This window comes from Symphalangus syndactylus, chromosome 16, assembly GCF_028878055.3.
Source record: "Symphalangus syndactylus isolate Jambi chromosome 16, NHGRI_mSymSyn1-v2.1_pri, whole genome shotgun sequence".
NCBI classification, from domain to species: Eukaryota; Metazoa; Chordata; class Mammalia; order Primates; family Hylobatidae; genus Symphalangus; species Symphalangus syndactylus.
The window spans coordinates 68688671-68710481 of NC_072438.2; the positions used below are offsets into that span (position 1 = coordinate 68688671).

Sequence of the window (21811 nt, forward strand, 5' to 3'; positions counted from 1 at the left end):
CAACACATTTCTCAGAGTAATCCCAGTCATTAAGCAATGCATAATTGTATATATTATGCATTATACAAAATATGCCTGATGTATGCATGTTTTTTTAATAGACTTTTTATTACTTGTGAAGTAACAGTGGAAACTGATGGATTATATGTTACATGATAAGTAAAATAGTTATTTTGGGGAAATGTTACCAGATACTTAATATCACATGGTATAAATCAAATAATACAAATAAAATTCAACTTTGCATTGTGAAAATACATAACTTTTTTCTACAGAAAACTTTTCATCATTAAAGTTTGAAATTTATATCAAATTACATACCAAATGTGGGATTATAAAAATATTGGATAAATCCATTTTCTGGCTCTGGAGATTGAAAGGTGTGAACAAACTGATGAGTAGCACTAGTTTCATTTTTTGCTACATCTTCTAGATAAAATGCTTGTTCCAAAAGAATCTGCCATTGTACTTGAGTTCGACGGTGTCTCTGAACTGAATAAATCACCTAAAAAAGAGAACGGGGGTAGACCTGGCAGTGTTCTGATCCACCAGTGGTTCAGTTCTCCACTAGGGAGCATGTTTTGATTGTCACAACAATGGCAAAGTGCTAGGGCATTTACTGGGTCAGGCTGAGAATATTAATGTTCTAAAATGATGTAACAGTTTTGTATAATGTAACAGTTATGCTCAGTGAAGAATTCTCCCTCCCCAAATGCCAATAGTACCCCTGCTGGTATACACAGAGATAAAATATTTCAAAGAATATTAAGGACAGGATTAAAGGAAGTTTGAAATACACATTCACTAAAAATTCCTTTTTTTATGAGCAATGATTATGTCTAATTAAAATCATCATTAAGTAAAATACTTATAATTAACAAAGTTACCTGTTTATGCAGTTTTACCAGACTTTTTTCACTTGGATAGATATTATGCTTTTCATCAAAATCTTCATAATCATCCATGTTCCTACCCATTTTTTCCTGATACTCTGTAGGGCACTAAAAACAAAAAAAGTAGATTTTTAAAAATCTTAATTGTAAAAAGATAAAACTTTATTTTTATTAAAAATCTTTCATTCTTGAACAGTTCTAGTTTCCTCAGAAACATCTTCCTACTTTATTGTCATCTCTACTTAGACTTCATTTGCTGATATTTTCTTGAAAATGTCTTAAAAGATGTACTGAGTTTCTTCTCACCTTTATAATATTAATCTTTGTGTTCATATATACCAGATAGATACAGCTGCCTACAGGCAGGGGAGCTTACCTACAGGAAGCAACTAGTATTTGAGAAGATTATTCTAAGTAGGATAAATTATTTTTCTAGCTAAAGAATGAAGCAAAATCATGACAAATCCAAGATGCTGAATTTTTGAAAGGCATAGCACAGAGAAATAAATACATGCATTTAAGTCATCTTCCATACTACTACTCACTTATGAACTTGGGCAACTTAGTTAACCTCTCTTAGTAGTTCTCAAAAAGTAGCAAATGTGAGATAAATAGTTAGAAAAGTGATTCCATGAGTATTATCTTAGCCAAACAGAACACTACACAAGAATCAGTATAACAGATTTAAAATCTAGGAAAATAAATATTTCCATGGTTCTGTGGGTTTAAAAGACAACTGGGTAACTGCAAATAACCATTTTTGGAAGTATATGAATACCCCCAATTCAATACCAACGCATCAAAACCTTAACTGTATAGTTTATTAAATATCTATGTTAACATCACTAATTTTATGATATATGTCATGAATATATTAATGAAATATATTTGTAAAATAACGTGTAGGCAGCTGATTGTAAGATATTACCGAGGCCTTAGTTTATTTACTTATAGGAGATATGCCTTTAGTGAACATATACAATGACATTTTAAAGGTTTATTTCCATCATTCTCATGACAATCCTTATATATTAGTCAACCTCTATCTCCATATTTCAATAGAAAATACTGCCAATAATTAGTGTTAAACTTGCAGTAATTAAAAAAATTCAAAGTACAAATGGTGTTTGGTTGATATTTCTAGGAAAATGAATTTAGAAGACCTCAGCTACAGGCTGTTTTCATACTTTTCTGGTACTTTTGGTATAATATTATATAAGTGTATATTTCAAAAGGAAACGGACAAGATGATTTATTACCTTTTTAAGTATTGTATCAACACATTTTCTCAATGGGTGATTATACTTGATGCTTTCATTCACTTTACGAACCTCCTATAAAAACAGTAAAATAAATAAAAATATTTCCATTTCTACAGATCACATATTCCAAATGAGAATGCATTAGGTACTATATATTTTCTCACAAGTTCAACTTCAACACAAATTACTTTGCATTACATGAATAAAGGTTCTTAAGAACACAAGTAAAAATACAAAGTCACTGAATAGCTATTTCTATACCCTGAACTTTTCCTTACTTTCTAGATTCACTCTCTCATCACTTCATTACTTGGTACACAAAAAAGAATAAGCACTATTTAGAAGTCCACAAAAGATCAGACAAACTTTACTGTCCTAAAAGAATAGGGCTATGTGCCTCTGCCTTACTCACCAAGATCAATTATCTCATTATGTAAAATACAGTGAAAAACCAGAGGAAGCAGAAAAGCCTACAAATGTCACAAAGTGCCAGCTCCTTTCCAATAGAAGAGTACTCTAGAGCAGTCACGATTGATTAACTCCATACTTGCTTATGAGGAGCACACTATCTACTGGCAGGCACAGTGGCTCAGGCCTGTAATCCCAGCACTTTGAGAGGCTGAGGCAGGTGGATCACTTGAGTCTCAGAGTTGAAGACCAGTTTTGGCAATCCGGTGAAACCCTGTCACTACCAAAAATACAAACATTATCCAGTCTCATAACCTGGTCTCTAAATAAATAAATAAATAAATAGATTAAAATTTAAAAATAGAATAACTTAAAAACAAACAAACAAAACAGCATACTATTTGCCGGTACTGTGCTAGGTGTAAGGACCCCATAACCCATACTGGAGGGTGGAGAGAGAAGACAAGGAATTGTCAGTCTTAAAATTTCAGTCCAGTAATGGATAATTACATAAGCAATTCTGAGTATAAAAGGCACAAAAGGGTTAAAGAGAAGACTCTTTAGAACCAGTAGTTCCTAAGGAATCACAATATTCTATAATATTCATGAAATTTTTAAGAAGTTGAAACCACTGTTTTAGTCAAGTGAAACAGCATGTTCACAGTCTGGAAAGCATAAGAGAAGTGAGCAGAATATTTAGAAGAACATTCTGGGGCATAGAGTAGAGCATGGTTTTAAGGGATACAAAACTCAAGGCGGAGAAGCCATCCAGCACATAGACAAAATTGCGAAAAAATATTTGTAATTTATATGACAGACTCATTATCCTTAATATGTGATGAGCTTTTACAAATCAACAGAAAAATGGGAATATAGAAAAAAATACAATTGGCCAATAAATGTCTAAAAAGATATTTGAGCTCACTAAAAACAGTTACAGATTTTAAAAATAAGAAGCTTTTTTCAAAATTGATATCATGTAAAGAGGTAAGACTGTGGGAAAAAAGGCCCTCCTATATACAGCAAAAAGTGATATCTATTTAAAGGTAATTTCACAACATCTACTGAAATTTAGAATATGTATACTTTATAAATAATCTATACCAGTAGACACTATTCCTGTCAAGGAATTTAGCTTAACGAGGAAAACAAACATAAATAAAAATGATGTGGAAACTACTGTCAAAGTATGAGGTGCTCTGAGAGGGGAGAACGTAGATTCTGATTAACTGATTATTTAAAATGAGATGAAACAAAATATATAGAAGTCAGTCAACCAAAGGGAGAGACTAGAATATTCCAGGCAGAGAGACAGAGACAGGACACATAAAGGCCTCTAGACCTAAGTGAGCACATTACTTGAAGGGACTGAAAAAGTCCAGTGTGGTTACAGGGAAAGGGAGATAAGGGTCTGCATAGCACTGGATCAGGCTGAAAGAGCAAGATCAAATTGATCCTAGAAGCCCTTAATCATGGTTTATTTTGTGGTTAATGTGTGAGGCCTACACACAACAGTGACAAGATAAGACTTGGGTTTTTAAGAGGTTACCTGGAAGCATCATTGCATCTATTTTCCATTACTAAGCTGCCTTAAAGTTTCTTGACTTGTTAGCACAAATTTATCATACTTTGAATATGAACTATACAATTTGTTTATATATTATATGTGAAATATCATGTTTTCTTTAAATTATTTAGCCATATTAAAAAACAAGTACTGAAACAATTAACATTTGCTATATCTGTTATCAATTTAGGGTTCCTTCAGAAGTTCATACTTTTAATAAAGCATGGAAAGTATTTGAAATATACTGTTTGCCTTCTTCATACAAAATAATGTAACTTTGAGCTCTTTCATTACTGTGTCTTGTCAAATTCTTTTCTAAGCAGGTCAGACAGCATCCATGAAGGCAGGCTAACAGGCAGTTTTCAGTGGAAATAAGTAGCTGTTTCTCCCTCCCTAAAATTCTCTATCTGGAAAAATGATAAAAGGTAGAGGTGACCTTTTCAGCCATCTAGCAAATACCTTTTGAATGATTTGACATAGTTTATAAGTTTTATTAATGCTTCAAAGAAATGCAATAGACACACAAATGCATATATCAATTTCAGAGATAAATATATCATAAAAATACCAAACAGTTTTTATAAAACTACATTTGGGAGATTAAATGGATAGCTGAAAAAATAATTACCAATAAAGTGATTGAATTTTGTTATCTGTCAAATGACTGGACTTCTCAGTATGGCATTCAAAGCCAAGATATAGCTTTATCTTTCCAATGTAAACTTTATGCTCAAATTAATTTGGTTTTAAAACTTCCTGATATCTGCACATAATGTTATCAGCTATCAAAATTCTACCCATCCTGCAAATCCCAGGCCATACTTCATGTCCTCTGACCGTTATTCACTAGTGATACCTCTCCATACTAGACCATTTTCTTTTTATCATTCATGTCACGTTTACCATATACTGTAAGGGACTCTGTCCACTTTTCTACTCTAGAAAGTCAGTAGAATAGGAATTTCTATTCTGGCCAGTTCTGCATAGCACTTAACATGGCAGGAAGACAGTAAGTATTTTTTAAATGATAAATACATTTCTCCTCAAGTTTATAAGTTTCCAGATATTCAGAAAAGCAGAAAGAATCCCAAAATACCTTGAAGTATATGGCCAGAGAAATTCATACACAGGAGGTGGAGCAAGATGGCTGAACAGAAGTCTCCAGTGATTGTCCTCTTCACAGGAACACCAAATTAAGCAACTATCCACACAAAAAAGTGCCTTCATAAAAACCAAAAAACAAGGTACAACCTCAGCCACTGTTGGCTATAGTACTAAGTGGGCTCCTGGGGCCCCAGATTGCAGGACTTGGCTTTTAGATAGCATTGTTGAACCTTCTCTGGGTCAGATGGGAGTCCAGTGCCCTGAAGGGAAAGTCCCAGGCATGGCAGCATTCACCAAAAGCTGACTGAAGAGATCTTGGGCCTTGAATGAACACTGGAGGTAATGAGGATGTACTCATTGTGGCCCTGGGGCAGTAGTGGCCATGGGGAGAGACTCCTCTGCTTGTGGAAAGGGGAGGAAAGTGTGAGAAGGACTTTGTTTTGTGGCTTGGGTGCCAGTTTAGCCACAGGTAGATTCCTACAGTTTTTGGCTCCAGGCCCTGGCTCCCAGATGGCATCTCTGGACACACCCCAGCTCAGGGAGAACTTGCCACTCTGAAGGGAAGAACAAAAGCTCAGGTGGCTTTGCCACCTGCTGACTGTAGAGGACCAGGGCCTTGAGCAAACATAGACGGTAGCCAGGCAGTGGTTACCGTGGGCCTTGGGCGAGACACAGTGCCATGATAACTTCAGGTCTAACCCAGTGCAGTCCCAGTGATGGTGACCACGGGGGTGCTTGAGACACCCCTCCCCCACCTCCAGGCAGCTCAGGACAAAGAGAGAGACTCCAGTTGTTCGTGAGAAAGTAAGGGAAGAGAACAAGAGTCTCTGCCTGGTGCTCCAGAGAATTCTTCCAGATCTTATCCAAGACCACCAAGGTGGCACACATCTCCAAGTCTGCGAGAACCACAGCATTACAGGGCTTGCGGTGTCCCCTAATATAGATACAGCTGCAGTGACCAAAAACTTAGATTACAATACCCAAGTCCCTTCAAATACCTGGAAAGCCTTTCCAAGGATGGCTACAAATAAGCCCACACTGCAAAGACTATAAAGAATACCTAACTTTTCAACGTCCAGACACCGATGAACATCCACAAGAATCAAGACCATCCAGAAAAACATGACCTCACCAAACGAACTAAATAAGGCACCAGGGCCAAGTACAGTGGCTCATTCCTGTAATCCCAGCACTTTGGGAGGCTGAGACTGGAGGTCACTTGAGCTCAGGAGTTTGAGAACAGCCTGGGCAACATCATGAAACCCTGTCACTACAAGAATACAAAGATTAGCTGGGTGGTGGTGTGTGCCTGTAGTACCAGCTACCAGCTGCTTGGGAGGCTGACGTGAGAGGGTGACTTGAGTCCAGGAGGTGGAGACTGCAGTGAGCCAAAATCATGCCACTGCACTCCAGCCTGGGCAACACAGTGAGATCCTGCTTCAAAAAAATTAAATAAAATAAATAACAAGGCACCAGGGACCAATCCTGAAGACAAAGAGATATGTGCCCTTTCAGAGAGAGAATTCAAAATAGCTGTTTCAAGGAAACTCAACAAAATTCAAGGTAACACAGGGAAGGAATTCAGAATCCTATCAGGTAAATTTAACAAAGCTGTTGAAAGAATTAAACATAATCAAGTAGAAATTCTGGAGTTGAAAAATGCATTGACATATTGAAGAATGCATGAGAGTACCTTAACAGCAGAACTGATGATGCAGAAGAAAGAATCAGTGAGCTAGAAGACACTTGAAAATTTGGCTATTTGAAAATACGGTTAGAGGAGACAAAAAATAGTAAAAGAGAATGACAAATGTCTACAAAATCTAGAAAATAGCCTCAAAAGGGCAAATCTAAGAGTTATTGGCCTTAAAGAGGAGGTAGAGTGAGAGATAAGGGTAGAAAGTGTATTCAAAGTGATAATAATAGAGAACTTCCCAAACCTAGAGAAAGATATCAATATTCAAGCACAAGAAGATTATAGAACACCAAGCAGATTTATCTCAAATAAGACTATCTCAAGACATTTAATAATCAAACTCCCTGAGGTCAAGGATAAAGAAAGGATCCTAAAAGCAGCAGGAGAAGAGAAACAAACAACACACAATGGAGCTCCAATATGTCTGGCAACAGGCTTCTCAGTGGAAACCTTACAGGCCAGGAGAGTGACAGGATATATTTAAAATGCTGACAGAAAAAAAAAAACTTATCCTAGAATAACATATCCAGTGAAAATATTCTTCAAACATGAAAGAGAAATAAACGTTTCCAGACAAACAAAAGCTGAGAGATTTCATCCATACCAGTCCTGTTCTATAAGAAATGCTAAAGGGAGTTCTTCAATCTGAAAGAAAAGGACATTGATGAGCAATAAAAATCATCTGAAGGTACAAAACGCATTGGTAATAGGAACTACACAGAAAAATAAAGAATATTATTAACACTATGATTGCGGTGTGCAACTACTCATATCTTGAGACAAACCAATGAAAAATAACCAACCCAAATGTCTAACAATGATAGACTGGATTAAGAAAATGTGGCACATATACACCATGGAATACTATGCAGCTATAAAAAAGGATGAGTTCATGTCATTTGTAGGGATATGGATGAAGCTGGAAACCATCATTCTCAGCAAACTATCACAAGGACAAAAAAACCAAACACCACATGTTCTCACTCATAGGTGGGAACTGAACAATGAGAACACATGGACACAGGAAGGGGAACATCACACACCGGGGTCTGTTGTGGGGTGGGGGGAGGGGGGATGGATAGCATTGGAGATAATGTAAATGACGAGTCAATGGGTGCAGCACACCAACATGGCACATGTATACATATGTAACAAACCTGCATGTTGTGCACATGTACCCTAAAACTTAAAGTATAATAATAATAAAATAAAATAAAATAAAAAAAGAAAAATAACTATGACAACTTTTTAAGACACAGATAGTAAAATAATACATAAATAGAAATAACAAAAAGTTAAAAAGTGGAGGGATGAAGTGAAATCTAGAGTTTTTATTAGTTTTCTCTGTTTATTTTTGCAATCAATGTCAAGTTGTCATCAGTTTAAAATAACAGGCTATATTACTCACAAGCCTCAAGTAACCTCAAACCAAAAAGCATACAACAGATACACAAAAAATAAGAAGCAAGAGGTTAAAACATATCACCAGGAGGGGAAGGGGAAGGATAGCATTAGGAGATATAAGTAATGCTAAATGACGAGTTAATGGGTGCAGCACACCAACATGGCACAGGCATATATATGTAACAAACCTGCACGTTGTGCACATATACCCTAAAACTTAAAGTATAAAAATAATAAAATTAAAAAATAAATAAATAAATAAAACATACCACCAGAGAAAATCACCTTCACAAAAAGGAAGACAGGAAGGAAGGAAAGAAAAAGAATATCACAAAACAGCCAGAAAACAAATAACAGAATGGCAGGAGTAAGTCCTCACTTATCAATAATAACACTGAATGTAAATGAACTAAACTCTTCAATCAAAAGACACAGAGTGGCTGAATTGATAAAAAAGACATTATAACTGATACTGCAGAAATTCAAAGGATTATTAGAGACTTCTAATGAGCAACTATATGCCAGTAAATTGGAAAACCTAGAAGAAATGGACAAATTCCTAGACACATACAACCTACCAAGATCAAACCCTGAAGTAATCCAAAACCTGAACAGATTGACAACAAGTAATAAAATCAAAGTCGTAATAAAAAGTCTCCCAGCAAAGAAAAGCCCAGGACCCAATGGCTTCACTGCTTAATTTTACCAAACATTTAAAGAACTAACACAAATCCTACTCAAACTATTCTGAAAAACAGAGGAGGAGGGATACTTCCAAACTCAATCTATGAGGCCAGTATTGCCCTGATTCCAAAACCAGAAACAGACACATCAAAGAAAACTGCAGGCCAATATCCCTGATAGACACTCATGCAAAAATCCTCAAGAAAACACTAGCAAAATGAATTCAAGAACACGTTGAAAAGGTCATCCATCTGATCAATTCAGATTTACACCAGGAATGCAAGAATGGTTTGACATATGCAAATCAATCAATGTGATATATCATACTAATAGAATGAAGGAAAAAAACCATATGAGCATTTCTATTGATGCTGAGAAAGCATTGATAAAATTCGGCATCCCTTTATGACAAAAACCCTAAAAAACCCTGAATATACAGGGAACATACCTCAACACTATAAAAGTCATATATAACAGTCCCACAGCTAGTATCATACTGAATGGGGAAAAATTGAAAGTCTTTCCTTTAAGATCCAGAACAAGACAAGGATGCCCACTTTCACCACTGTTATTCAGTATAGTACTGGAAGTCCTACGTAAAGCAATCAGACAAGAGAAAGATATAAAGGGCATCAAAATTGGAAAGAAAGAAATCAAATTATCCTGTTTTCAGATGATAAATCTTACATTTGGAAAAACCTAAAAACTCCACCAAAAAACTATTAGAAGTGATACACAAATTCTGTAAAGCTGCAGTACACAAAATCAACATTCAAAAATCAGTGGCATTTCTATATGTCAACAGTGAACAATTTGAAAAAGAAATCCCATTTACAATTGCTATAACACAAATAAAATACCAAAGAATTAGCCAAATAAGTGAAAGATCTCTACAATGAAAACTATAAAACACTGATGCAAGGAATTGAAGAGGACACAAAAAATAAAAAGATATTCCATTTTCACGGATTAGAAGAATCAATATTGTTAAAATGTCCATACTACCCAAAGCAATCTATAATTTTGATGCAATCTCTATCAAAATACCAATGACATTCTTAACAGAAATAGAAAAAATCCTAAAATTTATATGGAACCACAAAAGAGCCTCAACTGCCAAAGCTGTCTTGAGTAAAAAGTGCAAAACTGGAGGAATCACATTATCTGACTTTAGACTACATAATAAAGTGATAACCAAAACAGCATGGTGTTAGGATAAAAACAGACCAATGGTACAGAATAGAGAACCCCAAAATAAATCCATATATCTACAGTGAACTCATTTTTAACAACGGCTCCTAGAACATACAATGAGGAAAGGATATCTCTTCAATAAATGGTGCCAGGAAAACTGGAAAACTGGATATATGCAGAAGAATGAAACCAGATCAGGTATCTCCCCATATATAAAAATAAAATCAAAATGATTTAAAGACTTAAATCTAAGAACTCAAACTATGAAACTAATACAAGAAAACATTGGAGAAACTCTCTAGGATATTGGACTGGGCAAAGATTTATTGAGTAATAACCTACAAGCACAGGCAATCTAAGCAAAAGTGAACAAATGGGATCACATCGAGTTAAAAAGCTTCTGCACAGCAAAGGAAACTATCAACAAAATGAAGACATAACCCACAAAATAGGAGAAAATATTTGTAAACTATCTTTCTGACAAGAGGTTAATAACCAGAATATATAAGGAATTCAAACAACTCCATGAGAAAAAAAATATGTAATAATCCAATTAAAAATGGGCAAAAGATTTGAATTTCTCAAAAAAAAAAAAGACATACAAATGGCAAACAGGCAAAAACAGGCATTTTATAGTTTTCATTGTGGAGATCTTTCACTTATTTGGCTAATTCCTTGATATTTTATTTGTGTTACAGCAATTGTAAACGGGGTTTCTTTTTCAGATTGTTTGCTGTTGACATATAGAAATGCTACTGATTTTTGAATCAGTAATCATCAAAAAGATGTCAATCAAAGCTACAATGAGATATCATCTCACCCCAGTTAAAATGGGTTTTACCCAAAAGACAGACAATAATGTAATATAAATTAGTACAACTACTATGGAGAACAGTTTGGAGGCTCCTCAAAAAAATTAAAAAAAAAAAAAAAAAGCTACCATGTGTTCCAGCAATTCCACTGCTAGGTATATTACCAAAACAAGGAAATCACTATATCAAAGAAATGTCTGCACTCCCATGTTTATTGCAGCAGTACTCACAATAGCCAAGATTTGGAAGCAACCTAAGTGTCCATCAGCGTATGAATGGATAAAGAAAATGTGGTACATATATACAAAAGAGTACTATTCAGCCATTAAAAAGAATGAGATCCAGTCATTTGCAATAATAGGTGGAGTTAGAGGTCACTATGTTAAGTGAAATAAGCCAGGCACAGAAAGACAAACTTCACATGTTCCCACTTATTTATGGGGCTGGGAGGCGTTATGCATAGAGGGGAGGGTGGGAAATGGGAATGGTTAATGGGTACAAAAATATAGTTAGAGTGAATAATATCCAGTATTTGATAGAACAGGGTGACTACAGTCAATAATGTAATTGTATATTTTAAAATAACTAAATGCATATAATTGCATTGTTTGTAACATAAAGAAAAATAAATGCTTGAGGTGAAGAGCATGTACAAAAATTTTTTAAAACCCCAGGAAAACAAACAAAACAGAAATTCATACCTGAGAAATCATGCATTGTTTTTGATGGAAAGAGATTCAGAGTTCTCCTGCTATCTATGTGTACTTACTGCTATTTTCAAAACATCCATATTTAAAGAGCAGTTTCTTATCTAAAATTTTTTACACAGCTTAAAACCTAAGAATACTATACTAAAATAGCAGAGAAGTCACCAATGCTGGTCCTTAATTTTCCACATCTTATTTCTAAGTAGAGGGCTCCTATTTTAAAATAACAACAACAAAATCTATTTTATTCAGACAGCAAAGCTTCCTCTAGGGAAAATCCATAACTCAAATAATACCTGGGTTTATTTTTTTTGCAGGAATGTTGAATACATTAGTGAAATCCAAATTCCTCAAATCTGAAACAACTGAATTTAATACCAACTTTTGGATGGAACACCATCAAATTTAAATTTAAATTATTTTCTTTTATCAAATATAAGTATCTTATTGAAATATCAGTTTTCAATTATTTCAATTTTTAAAAAATTCAAAATTTCAAATATAAATGTAAAATTTATCAAATATAAATTATCTTCTTTCAAAAGATGTAATAACTTCATCATAGGAATGTTGACTATAACAGGAAATTTAATCATTTCAGTTTAAATAATACTATTTATGGACTCACTCCTACATTTAAATCAATATTTTCTGCTGTAGTTCTTACATTTTGTAGAGAATAAATGCTGCAAAGCCAACATAAAATTTTCTAATCACAGTATACATTCGTTTATTTATTTATTCACTTAAAAAATGGTTGCTGAGTGTTTAAGAGTCTAGACAACCAGGGAAGATGTTATGGGTTGAATTGTGTCCCCTGAAACCTAACCTCCAGTATCTTAACATGTGATCTTATTTGGAATAGGGTTGTTGCAGATTTAATTAGCTAAGTTAAGATGAGGTTATACTGGAGTGGGATGAACTCTAATCCAGTATGACTGGTGTCCTTACAAAACAATAAAGTTTGGACACAGGCACACAGGGAGAACACCATGTGAAGATGAAGGCAGGGGGCTACAAGTCAAGAATGCCAAAGATCGCAAACCACCAGAAGCTAGAAGACAAACATGGAACAGATTTTCCCTAGAGCCCTCAGAAGGAACCAACCCTGCAGACACCTTAATCTTAAACGTTAGTCTCCAGAACTGTGAGCCAATATTTTCTATTGTTTAAGCCACCCAGTTTGTGGTAGTTTGTTACCGCAGTCCTAGGAAGCTAATCAAGCTTCCCTGAAGAATTCTCATTTATGTTAAGACTTGAAAATGAAATAGGAATTAGCTGAAGAGAGTGCTGAAAAGAGCATTCTAATAGTTTGGGAATAGCATGCTCAAAGATAGAAAAGAAAGACAATGTGTGTAATGATTAAGCATAGGGTCATCAAGCCAGATCAATTCAGTCCAGTACTTGTTCTCATACTGGAACACACCCACTCTCATTCATTTATTTACTGGCTATGGCTGCTTTTATCCTACAATGACAAGAGTACTTGCGATAGAAACGATATTGCACACAAAGCCTAAAATATTTACTATCTGGCCCTTTACAGAAAAGTTTGTCAGTCCCTGTTAAAGACAAGACTGCCTGGCTCTTATCACTTCCTAGCCATGTAGACATGAGAAAGTTATTTAATCTCTCTGTGCCTCATATTCTTCATTTATAGAATGGGGATTTACAAAAATCTCTATCATATAGTCATGAGAATTAAATATATGCATAGTGCTTACAAAGTCCCTCTTAGGCAAATAGTAAGTCTATATAATTGTTTAGTATAATTATCACCATTACTAAGTTTCAGGAACCAAAGTTGAGTGTTAGGTAAATATTAAGTCTATAGAATTGTTTATTATTTCATCACCATTAGCAAGTTTGAGAAACCAAAGATGACCAGTGTGAGAAGACAAGAGGCTTGGGATACTGCTGGAGAGCTAAACATAGGCCAAATTATTTTTCTGTAAGCTGAATTAAAATATTTTGGAGTCTATTCTAACATGAATGAAAAGCCTTCAACAGGAGTTTTAATTTGGAGAGTATCATCAGCTGAGTGGCATATTTTCCCTGGGGAGCAAAAATGTGAGGTGACTACAATAATCTCTTTAAATCCATAACAAAATTTTTATTTAACACAGAAAAATTTTATAATTTGTTGTATATTTTTATGTACAGTATTGAAAGTTATACTTTCAACAACTTTGTGAAACTGGGTTAAGTCATTGGGTAAAATGAAGTGTCTTATTAAGATTACAGATAGGAAACAAAACTTACCAACACAAACTCCCATGCAAATTGTTCTTTAAAGAGGTTTCCACAATTGGTGGGATTACCTTAGGTTAACCTTTCGTAAATAAATGTCCTCTGGTCATTATTCTCAGTTCTACTATGTTAGGGTAACCATATAATTTATCATTTAATCTAGGAGACTTTTGAAAATAAAAGAGGGTACTATAAAAGTTACCTCAAAATAATGGGCATAGCCCTGCACTATTGAATATATTTTCCATGAATCCCTGTCAGACAGAAGATGGACAAGACAAATCATGAGGCTGAACTGCTAAAAAGTCATCCTGGATGAGACATCCTAAAGGATTGCACAACACCAGTTTTGCAATCTGAAGCCCATCAATGCACTAACAACAACAACAACAAACCAAAAGTGACTAAAAGGGGATACACATGACTTAGTGACTATTGCTTATAAGGTTCAAACTTGCTTACCTCCATGGCATCTTCCAAATTCTCTTCTGCATCTGCTTTCTCTGTCATCAGTTTGGCTGCCTTAAAATATGTTTTCATAAGTAGATAACCCCTTTTTGCTCCATTCCAGTACGATCGAGGAATTTCCACCAAGCCATACCCCAACAACAACACAAGAAGAAACAGACCCCATGTATTTGCAGCAGCTATCCCAATTGTCTGAAGCTGGTTCCTAAGAAAGAGAAACAACAGATAATATGTATATTTTAATGGAAAAATAAAATGTGACTGCATAAATAGACTTTAACACAAGAGACACTGTTTCTATTGCAGTTAAAATTAGCATCTAGAATAATTCATGGCAATAATATGTATATATTTTCCCGAAGGAAACATTTTTCATTAGGTGATTTCTTATTCTATATTAAGCAAAAGAAGCCTGAAAATGTTTCAAATTAACTTGTGTTGCTGACCTAGCAAATCTCAGGAATACAATAGTGAGACCTAGCACTGCTGATCTATTCCTAAATTTTCAGATGTAGACCTTCACATATATTACAAATCATAAGTATAAAACAGATTTCAATTTTATTGAAATATCTAAATCCAAGATAACATTAAGAACAAATATGCCCTCAAATTATAATCAAAACAAAAAAAATCACAAGTTCCAATGAAAAACAAAACCAGTTATTTTATCATATAAAAATTTTGAAATTCAATCCAAAAATCACAAGGGTTATTACTTTTAATATATAGCCATTAGACTAATCATTAATCTTTTGCCTAAAATCTATATTTAAAGATGTCATTCCATATTTTCTTTCTTAGTAATATGAATTATTCACATATTCTTTTGGGGAAATCCATAAAATATGTAACAATATATTTCTCAATGAAATGTCTTTTTACCTGCACATACGAAGTTAAAAATGAATTTTTAACAATGCACACATACATTAAAGCAATGTTAAGAAGATTACTTTTCTTACCATTCTAAATGTAAATGTGGGTTTACAGCTACATAAATTAAAAATGCTCCAAAAATCAGCAAATAGGTGCCGTAGTAGATTGCATTCTCAATTAGTGCAGTTTTGATCTTTCCAGTGATGGAAAACCCTCCTGATCTTGCATATGACTGCATAAAAGGTAAGAGAATCCTAGATGGATAGAAAAAATATGATTAAAAACCCAAACAATTGATATGTCTGCATAATCTCAAAATGCCAGAAATATGTGAATCTCAATTTTAATGAATAGTTCTTCTCACTAATAAATATGCTTATAAGTAATCATGAATACTTAATAAACTATAATAAATCACAGAGTATTTTTGTAATATAAAATTTTAGGGAAAGCAAACAGGTCTTTAAAGCCTTTATGAAGAATCTGGACTGCATTCAAAGAAAACATTTTTGATCAAATTTTAGTTTTCTAAGGCTTCAGCATGGAGAATGGATAAAAGGGGAACAAAATCGGAACTAGTTGGGAGGGGGAAGGGTGGTGATGGTGGTAAGAAGCAAAAAGGGAGAAGGTCAATTGACAGCATACTGACTTTGAAGTAGTACTTAGGAGACATCCAAGAGGAGCTGCACACAAACCCAGCTTCAGGGTTCAGGAGAGAGGACTAAAAATATGGATAGCTTCCAGAGTCATCACTCTATCAACGGCACTGAAATAACATCAGTAGATACTCAACTGGAAGCATGAGTATGGAGAACGTGAAGGAAAGAACTGAGACAGATGTCTGAGAAATATCAACTTTCAAGAAAGAGGTAGAGAACAGAAGGAAGGTAGACCAGCAAAAGAGACTGAGACAGAACAATAGTGGGGCAAGGAAGAAAACCAAGGAGCACATGGATTAGGAACTAGGAGAGGAAAGTTAAAGTGGAGAGAGAGAATCAAATGCAGCCAAGAGGTGAGGTAAATTAAGAACATGTATGTATGAGTGGAGGAGTGAGAATAGAAAGCAGAGTACAATGGTTTAGAAATAAGTAAACAATGAGCAAGTGGAGATATCAAATATAGAGAATTCATTTAAGAAGTTTGGCTAGGTAGGATAAACAATGGCATACACAAATAATGGGGTATGTTACAGAAATGGAAAAGAATAGAATACTGATACATATAGCACAGTATAGGTGAATTTCCCAAATATGTGAGCAAAGAGAGATGCAAAAAAGTTCACAGTATATAATTCTACGCTTATAAAGTTCATAAACAGGCAAAAACTAATCTATAGTTATGGAAGTAATCATGGTTACCTCTGGGGAGTGCAGGATGACTACACAGGGAAGTGTGAGCAAGGCTTCTGGGGGCATTGCTAATGCTCTATAACATCATCTGAGTGCTGGTGTATGGTTGTATTCACTTTGAAAAAAGTAAAACTAAACACAATCTATGCATTTTTTGGTATGAATTTATGCTTCAATTTTTAAAAGTTTCTAAAAAAATTTAGTTGTGAACAGATCAACAAGGCAGAAGCTGGAAAGGAATCTGAATTGAGACTTTCATTTTTGTTTCTGTTTTCTTTTCAAAAGATGAGAGAAATGTGCATGCTTTGTTGAAATTAAAAGCTACAAGTATGTAACAAGAGCTGAAGGGGATGGATCCATATTTTAGGAAGAAGTGACAGCAGCAGCTTGTCTGGAGTGGCCCCTGGCAAAGATGCTGGCCACAGTGGGGGAGGACTGGCGGGGGCTGTGTGCTCCATGGAGCTAGCAGGAGCTGGGAAGAGGTGGGAGCCCCACCCTCTTCCGAGTTCATGGGGCAGTAGCCCTGCCCTCTTGGGCACAGCTGCAGCTGCCCAGCTATGGCTGTGGACCCAGGCATCCCTGTGCTCTCGGGGACCCAGAAAGCCCCCATGCCCCTACAGACTTGGAAGGACCTGCTCCTGCTGCCTGGCCTCTCCCTGCTCCTGACACCTGCTCTGATTTTGGAGAAAAGTTGTGACTGAATCCAGGGACTGTTGCAACCTAGCTGGGTGTGCACACACTCAGGGCAGCGCTGACACACCAGCCCCCTGCTGCCTCAGCCCACTCTGGACTTTGGACATCAATAGACACAGGAGGGAGGCTGAGAGTGGGGCTGAGGGCAGCTCAGCATGGGCCTGCAGGCACCGTTTGGCAAGAACAGCCTGGGTGCCATAAACAACATGGTTGATGGTGGCAGGAGGCAGACAGGCTCCTGGGCAGAAGCAGGCAGGTCCCTGGTGAAGCCCCACCTTCAAGCCAGGGACAGCCTGAAGCCTGGGGGCCAGGCCACCAGTCCGGTGGACGAGTGAGAACTTAGGATGCTTTTTCTAGGCCCACTCATGGCCCAATCAGTGCACACTTCCTCCTCTCTGAAGCCCATAAAAACCTCAGACTCAGCCAGACTCAGGCAGGTGACAGGACAAACTAACTACAGATAGGAGCTATCTACTCCTGGTCTCCTCTCTACTGGGGGCTGCACAGACGACTGGGATAAACTGCCTGCAGATAGGAGCTACCCACTCTGGGGCTCCTCACCACTGAGAGCTGTACTTGTCAGGACGACCTGCCTGCAGAAAGGAGCTATCCGCTTTGGGTCTCCTGAGAGTTGTACTATCACTCAATAAAGCACCTCCTCACCTTGCTCACCCTCCAGTTGTCCACATACCTTATTCTTCCTCGACATAGGACAAGAACTCAGGACCTGCTGAATGGCAGAACTGAAGGAGCTGAAACATAAACAGGGCTGACACATGCCCCTGCCACTTGCCATGTTGCAGGTGACGAGAAAAGAAGAGCTGTGGCCCTTCCAGGAGCCCAGATCTAGGGGCGCCCCAAGCCAGGGCTGTGACAACCTCTTTGGAGCTCTGAGGTTTCTGGCATCTCCAAGCTTCTGGGTACCACCACATTCCCCTCATCCAGATGCAGATGGCCACAGAAGAAGCTGCTTGCAGTGCATTTGACCCAGCCACAGGCTTGCACAGAGCCGATGCCCGTGCCGGTGCCTGGAGCTGCCCACCCTGCCACAGCGGCCAGTGTGTCTGGCTGTGCTCAGTGGCTGGAACCCATGCTCACTCACTCACACACCCCTCGCCACTCCATGCCTGGCTCACCCTTGGGAGGCATGAGATCAGAGCCAGTAGCATGAGCTGAGTGCAACCTGCCAGGTTGAGTGAGTGGAATAAGCCCAGCGGGCCTGAGTAAAATTCAGGCAAAGGTGCTACTGGCCATAGAGGTTTCCAGCTGGCAAAACAACACCCCTAAGGATCCTGTGACAGCAGGATTGATTTTAACAAGCATGACTCTTCCATCTTTGGAGGGGAAAGAAAAAAAGATGGGTAAGTATGTAGATTTGTTGGTGAGAAGCTGAAAGAGCTGCCATCTGATGACTCCTGTTTTAACTGCTGGATGGAAAGTAGTCATCTGCTAAGAGGCTAAGAGTAAAGATGATTTTGTTGTTGTTGTTAGGGAGTACAAGAGAGAAAGCCATAAAGAGGACAGAAGTTTGAAGTGAGTGGAAATATTTCTTGTAGAAGATGGAAAGAAAGCAAACTAAAAAAACAAAGAAGCAAAGTCTGGCAATGTTAAGAGCCCAGTTGAATTTAATAGACATGATTTTACAAGAGCACTATTCTGCTATGTAATTTTTCTCTTGCAATGTTCAGTGCCTCCAGTTTTAGAGTGCAGTTGTTTGCACATCTAAGAGATGCTTAGTAGGCAGTGGATAAGTATGAGTTTGGAGCACAGCAGAAAGATAAAAATAATGGGTAGAAATATTCAGAATGCATTATTGGTCAATGAAACCACAGCTATAATTACAGCTATGCAGGGAGAGTCTGACAAGATGACCAAGATAGGACTCTAGGGAAGATCAACATTTAGAAAATGGGCAGGAGGTGGAGCCAAGATGGCCAAATAGGAACAGCTCCAGTCTACAGCTCCCAGCGTGAGCGACACAGAAGACAGGTGATTTCTGCATTTCCAACTGAGGTACCGGGTTCATCTCACTGGGGAGTGCCGGACAGTGGGTGCAGGACGGTGGGTGCTGCACACCGTGCATGAGCCGAAGCACAAGGGGTCAGGGAATTCCCTTTCCTAGTCAAAGAAAGGGGTGACAGACGGCACCTGGAAAATCGGGTCACTCCCGCCCTAAAACTGCACTTTTCCAACGGGCTTAACAAACGGCATATCAGGAGATTATATCCCGCACCTGGCTCGGAGGGTCCTATGCCTACAGAACCTCACTCATTGCTAGCACAGCAGTCTGAGATCAAACTGCAAGGCAGCAGCGAGGCTGGGGGGGGGGGGGGCGCCCACCTTTGCCGAGGCTTGAGTAGGTAAACAAAGCAGCCGGGAAGCTGGAACTGGGTGGAGCCCACCATAGCTCAAGGAGGCCTGCCTGCCTCTGTAGGCTCCACCTCTGGGGGCAGGGCACAGACAAACAAAAGGCAGCAGTAACCTCTGCAGACTTAAATGTCCCTGTCTGACAGCTTTGAAGAGAGTAGTGGTTCTCCCAGCACGCAGCTTGAGATCTGAGAACGGGCAGACTGACTCCTCAAGTGGGTCCCTGACCCCTGAGTAGCCTAACTGGGAGGCACCCCCCAGTAGGGGCAGACTGACACCTCACACGGCCAGGTACTCCTCTGAGACAAAACTTCCAGAGGAATGATCAGGCAGCAGCATTTGCACTTCACCAATATCCGCTGTTCTGCAGCCACTGCTGCTGATACCCAGGAAAACAGGGTCGGGAGTGGACCTCCAACAAACTCCAACAGACCTGCAGCTGAGGGTCCTGACTGTTACGAGGAAAACTAACAAACAGAAAGGAAATACACACCAAAACCCCATCTGTACGTCACCATCATCAAAGACCAAAGGTAGATAAAACCACAAAGATGGGGAAAAAATAGAGCAGAAAAACCAGAAACTAAAAATCAGAGCACCTCTCCCCCTCCAAAGGAACGCAGCTCCTCACCAGCAACAGAACAAAGCTGGATGGAGAATGACTTTGACGAGTTGAGAGAAGAAGGCTTCAGAAGATCAAACTACTCTGAGCTACAGGAGGAAGTTCGAACCAATGGCAAAGAAGTTAAAAACCTTGAAAAAAAATTAGATGAATGGCTAACTAGAATAACCAATGCAGAGAAGTCCTTAAATGACCTGATGGAGCTGAAAACCACGGCATGAGAACTACGTGACGAATGCAGAAGCCTCAGTAGCCAATGCGATCAACTGGAAGAAAGGGTATCAGGGACAGAAGACGAAATGAATGAAATGAAGTGAGAAGAGAAGTTTAGAGAAAAAAGAATAAAAAGAAATGAACAAAGCCTCCAAGAAATATGGGACTATGTGAAAAGACCAAATCTACATCTGATTGGTGTACCTGAAAGTGATGGGGAGAATGGAACCAAGCTGGAAAACACTATGCAGGATATTATCCAGGAGAACTTCCCCAATCTAGCAAGGCAGGCCAACGTTCACATTCAGGAAATACGGAGAACGCCACAAAGATACTCCTCGAGAAGAGCAACTCCAGGACACATAATTGTCAGATTCACCAAAGTTGAAATGAAAGAAAAAATATTAAGGGCAGGCAGAGAGAAAGGTCGGGTTACCCAAAAAGGGAAGCCCATTAGACTAACAGCTGATCTCTCGGCAGAAACTCTACAAGCCAGAAGAGAGTGGGGGCCAATATTCAATATTTTTAAAGAAAAGAATTTTCAACCCAGAATTTCATATCCAGCCAAACTAAGCTTCATAAGTGAAGGAGAAATAAAATCCTTTACAGACAAGCAAATGCTGAGAGATTTTGTCACCACCAGGCCTGCCTTAAAAGAGCTCCTGAAGGAAGCACTAAACATGGAAAGGAACAACCGGTACCAGCCACTGCAAAAACATGCAAAATTGTAAAGACCATCAAGGCTAGGAAGAAACTGCAACTAATGAGCAAAATAACCAGCTAACATCATAATGACAGGATCAAATTCACACATAACAATATTAGCCTTAAATGTAAATGGGCTAAATGCTCCAATTAAAAGACACAGACTAGCAAATTGGATAAAGAGTCAAGACCCATCAGTGTGCTGTATTCAGGAAACCCATCTCATGTGCAGAGACACACATAGGCTCAAAACAAAGGGATGGAGGAAGATCTACCAAGCAAATGGAAAACAAAAAAAGGCAGGGGTTGCAATCCTAGTCTCTGATAAAACAGACTTTAAACAAACAAAGATCAAAAGAGACAAAGAAGGCCATTACATAATGGTAAAGGGATCAATTCAACAAGAAGAGCTAACTATCCTAAATATATATGCACCCAATACAGAAGCACCCAGATTCATAAAGCAAGTCCTTAGTGACCTACAAAGAGACTTAGACTCCCACACAATAATAAAGGGAGAATTTAACACCCCAC

General features: G+C 37.7%; 1 protein-coding gene across 4 annotated transcripts in view; it reads right to left on the reverse strand.

The window, feature by feature from the left end:
• Positions 1-21811, reverse strand: part of LMBRD2 (LMBR1 domain containing 2) — a 61915-nt gene that overhangs the window by 25013 nt on the left and 15091 nt on the right. For all 4 annotated transcript variants that reach the window (XM_055245605.2, XM_055245606.2, XM_063619567.1 and 1 more), the window contains 5 exons: positions 15415-15582; positions 14444-14654; positions 2153-2227; positions 888-1001; positions 322-505 (listed from right to left, as the gene is read on the reverse strand). In XM_055245605.2, coding sequence (XP_055101580.1) covers positions 322-505; positions 888-1001; positions 2153-2227; positions 14444-14654; positions 15415-15582 — 752 coding nt within the window. The remainder of the gene's footprint in view (positions 1-321; positions 506-887; positions 1002-2152; positions 2228-14443; positions 14655-15414; positions 15583-21811) is intronic.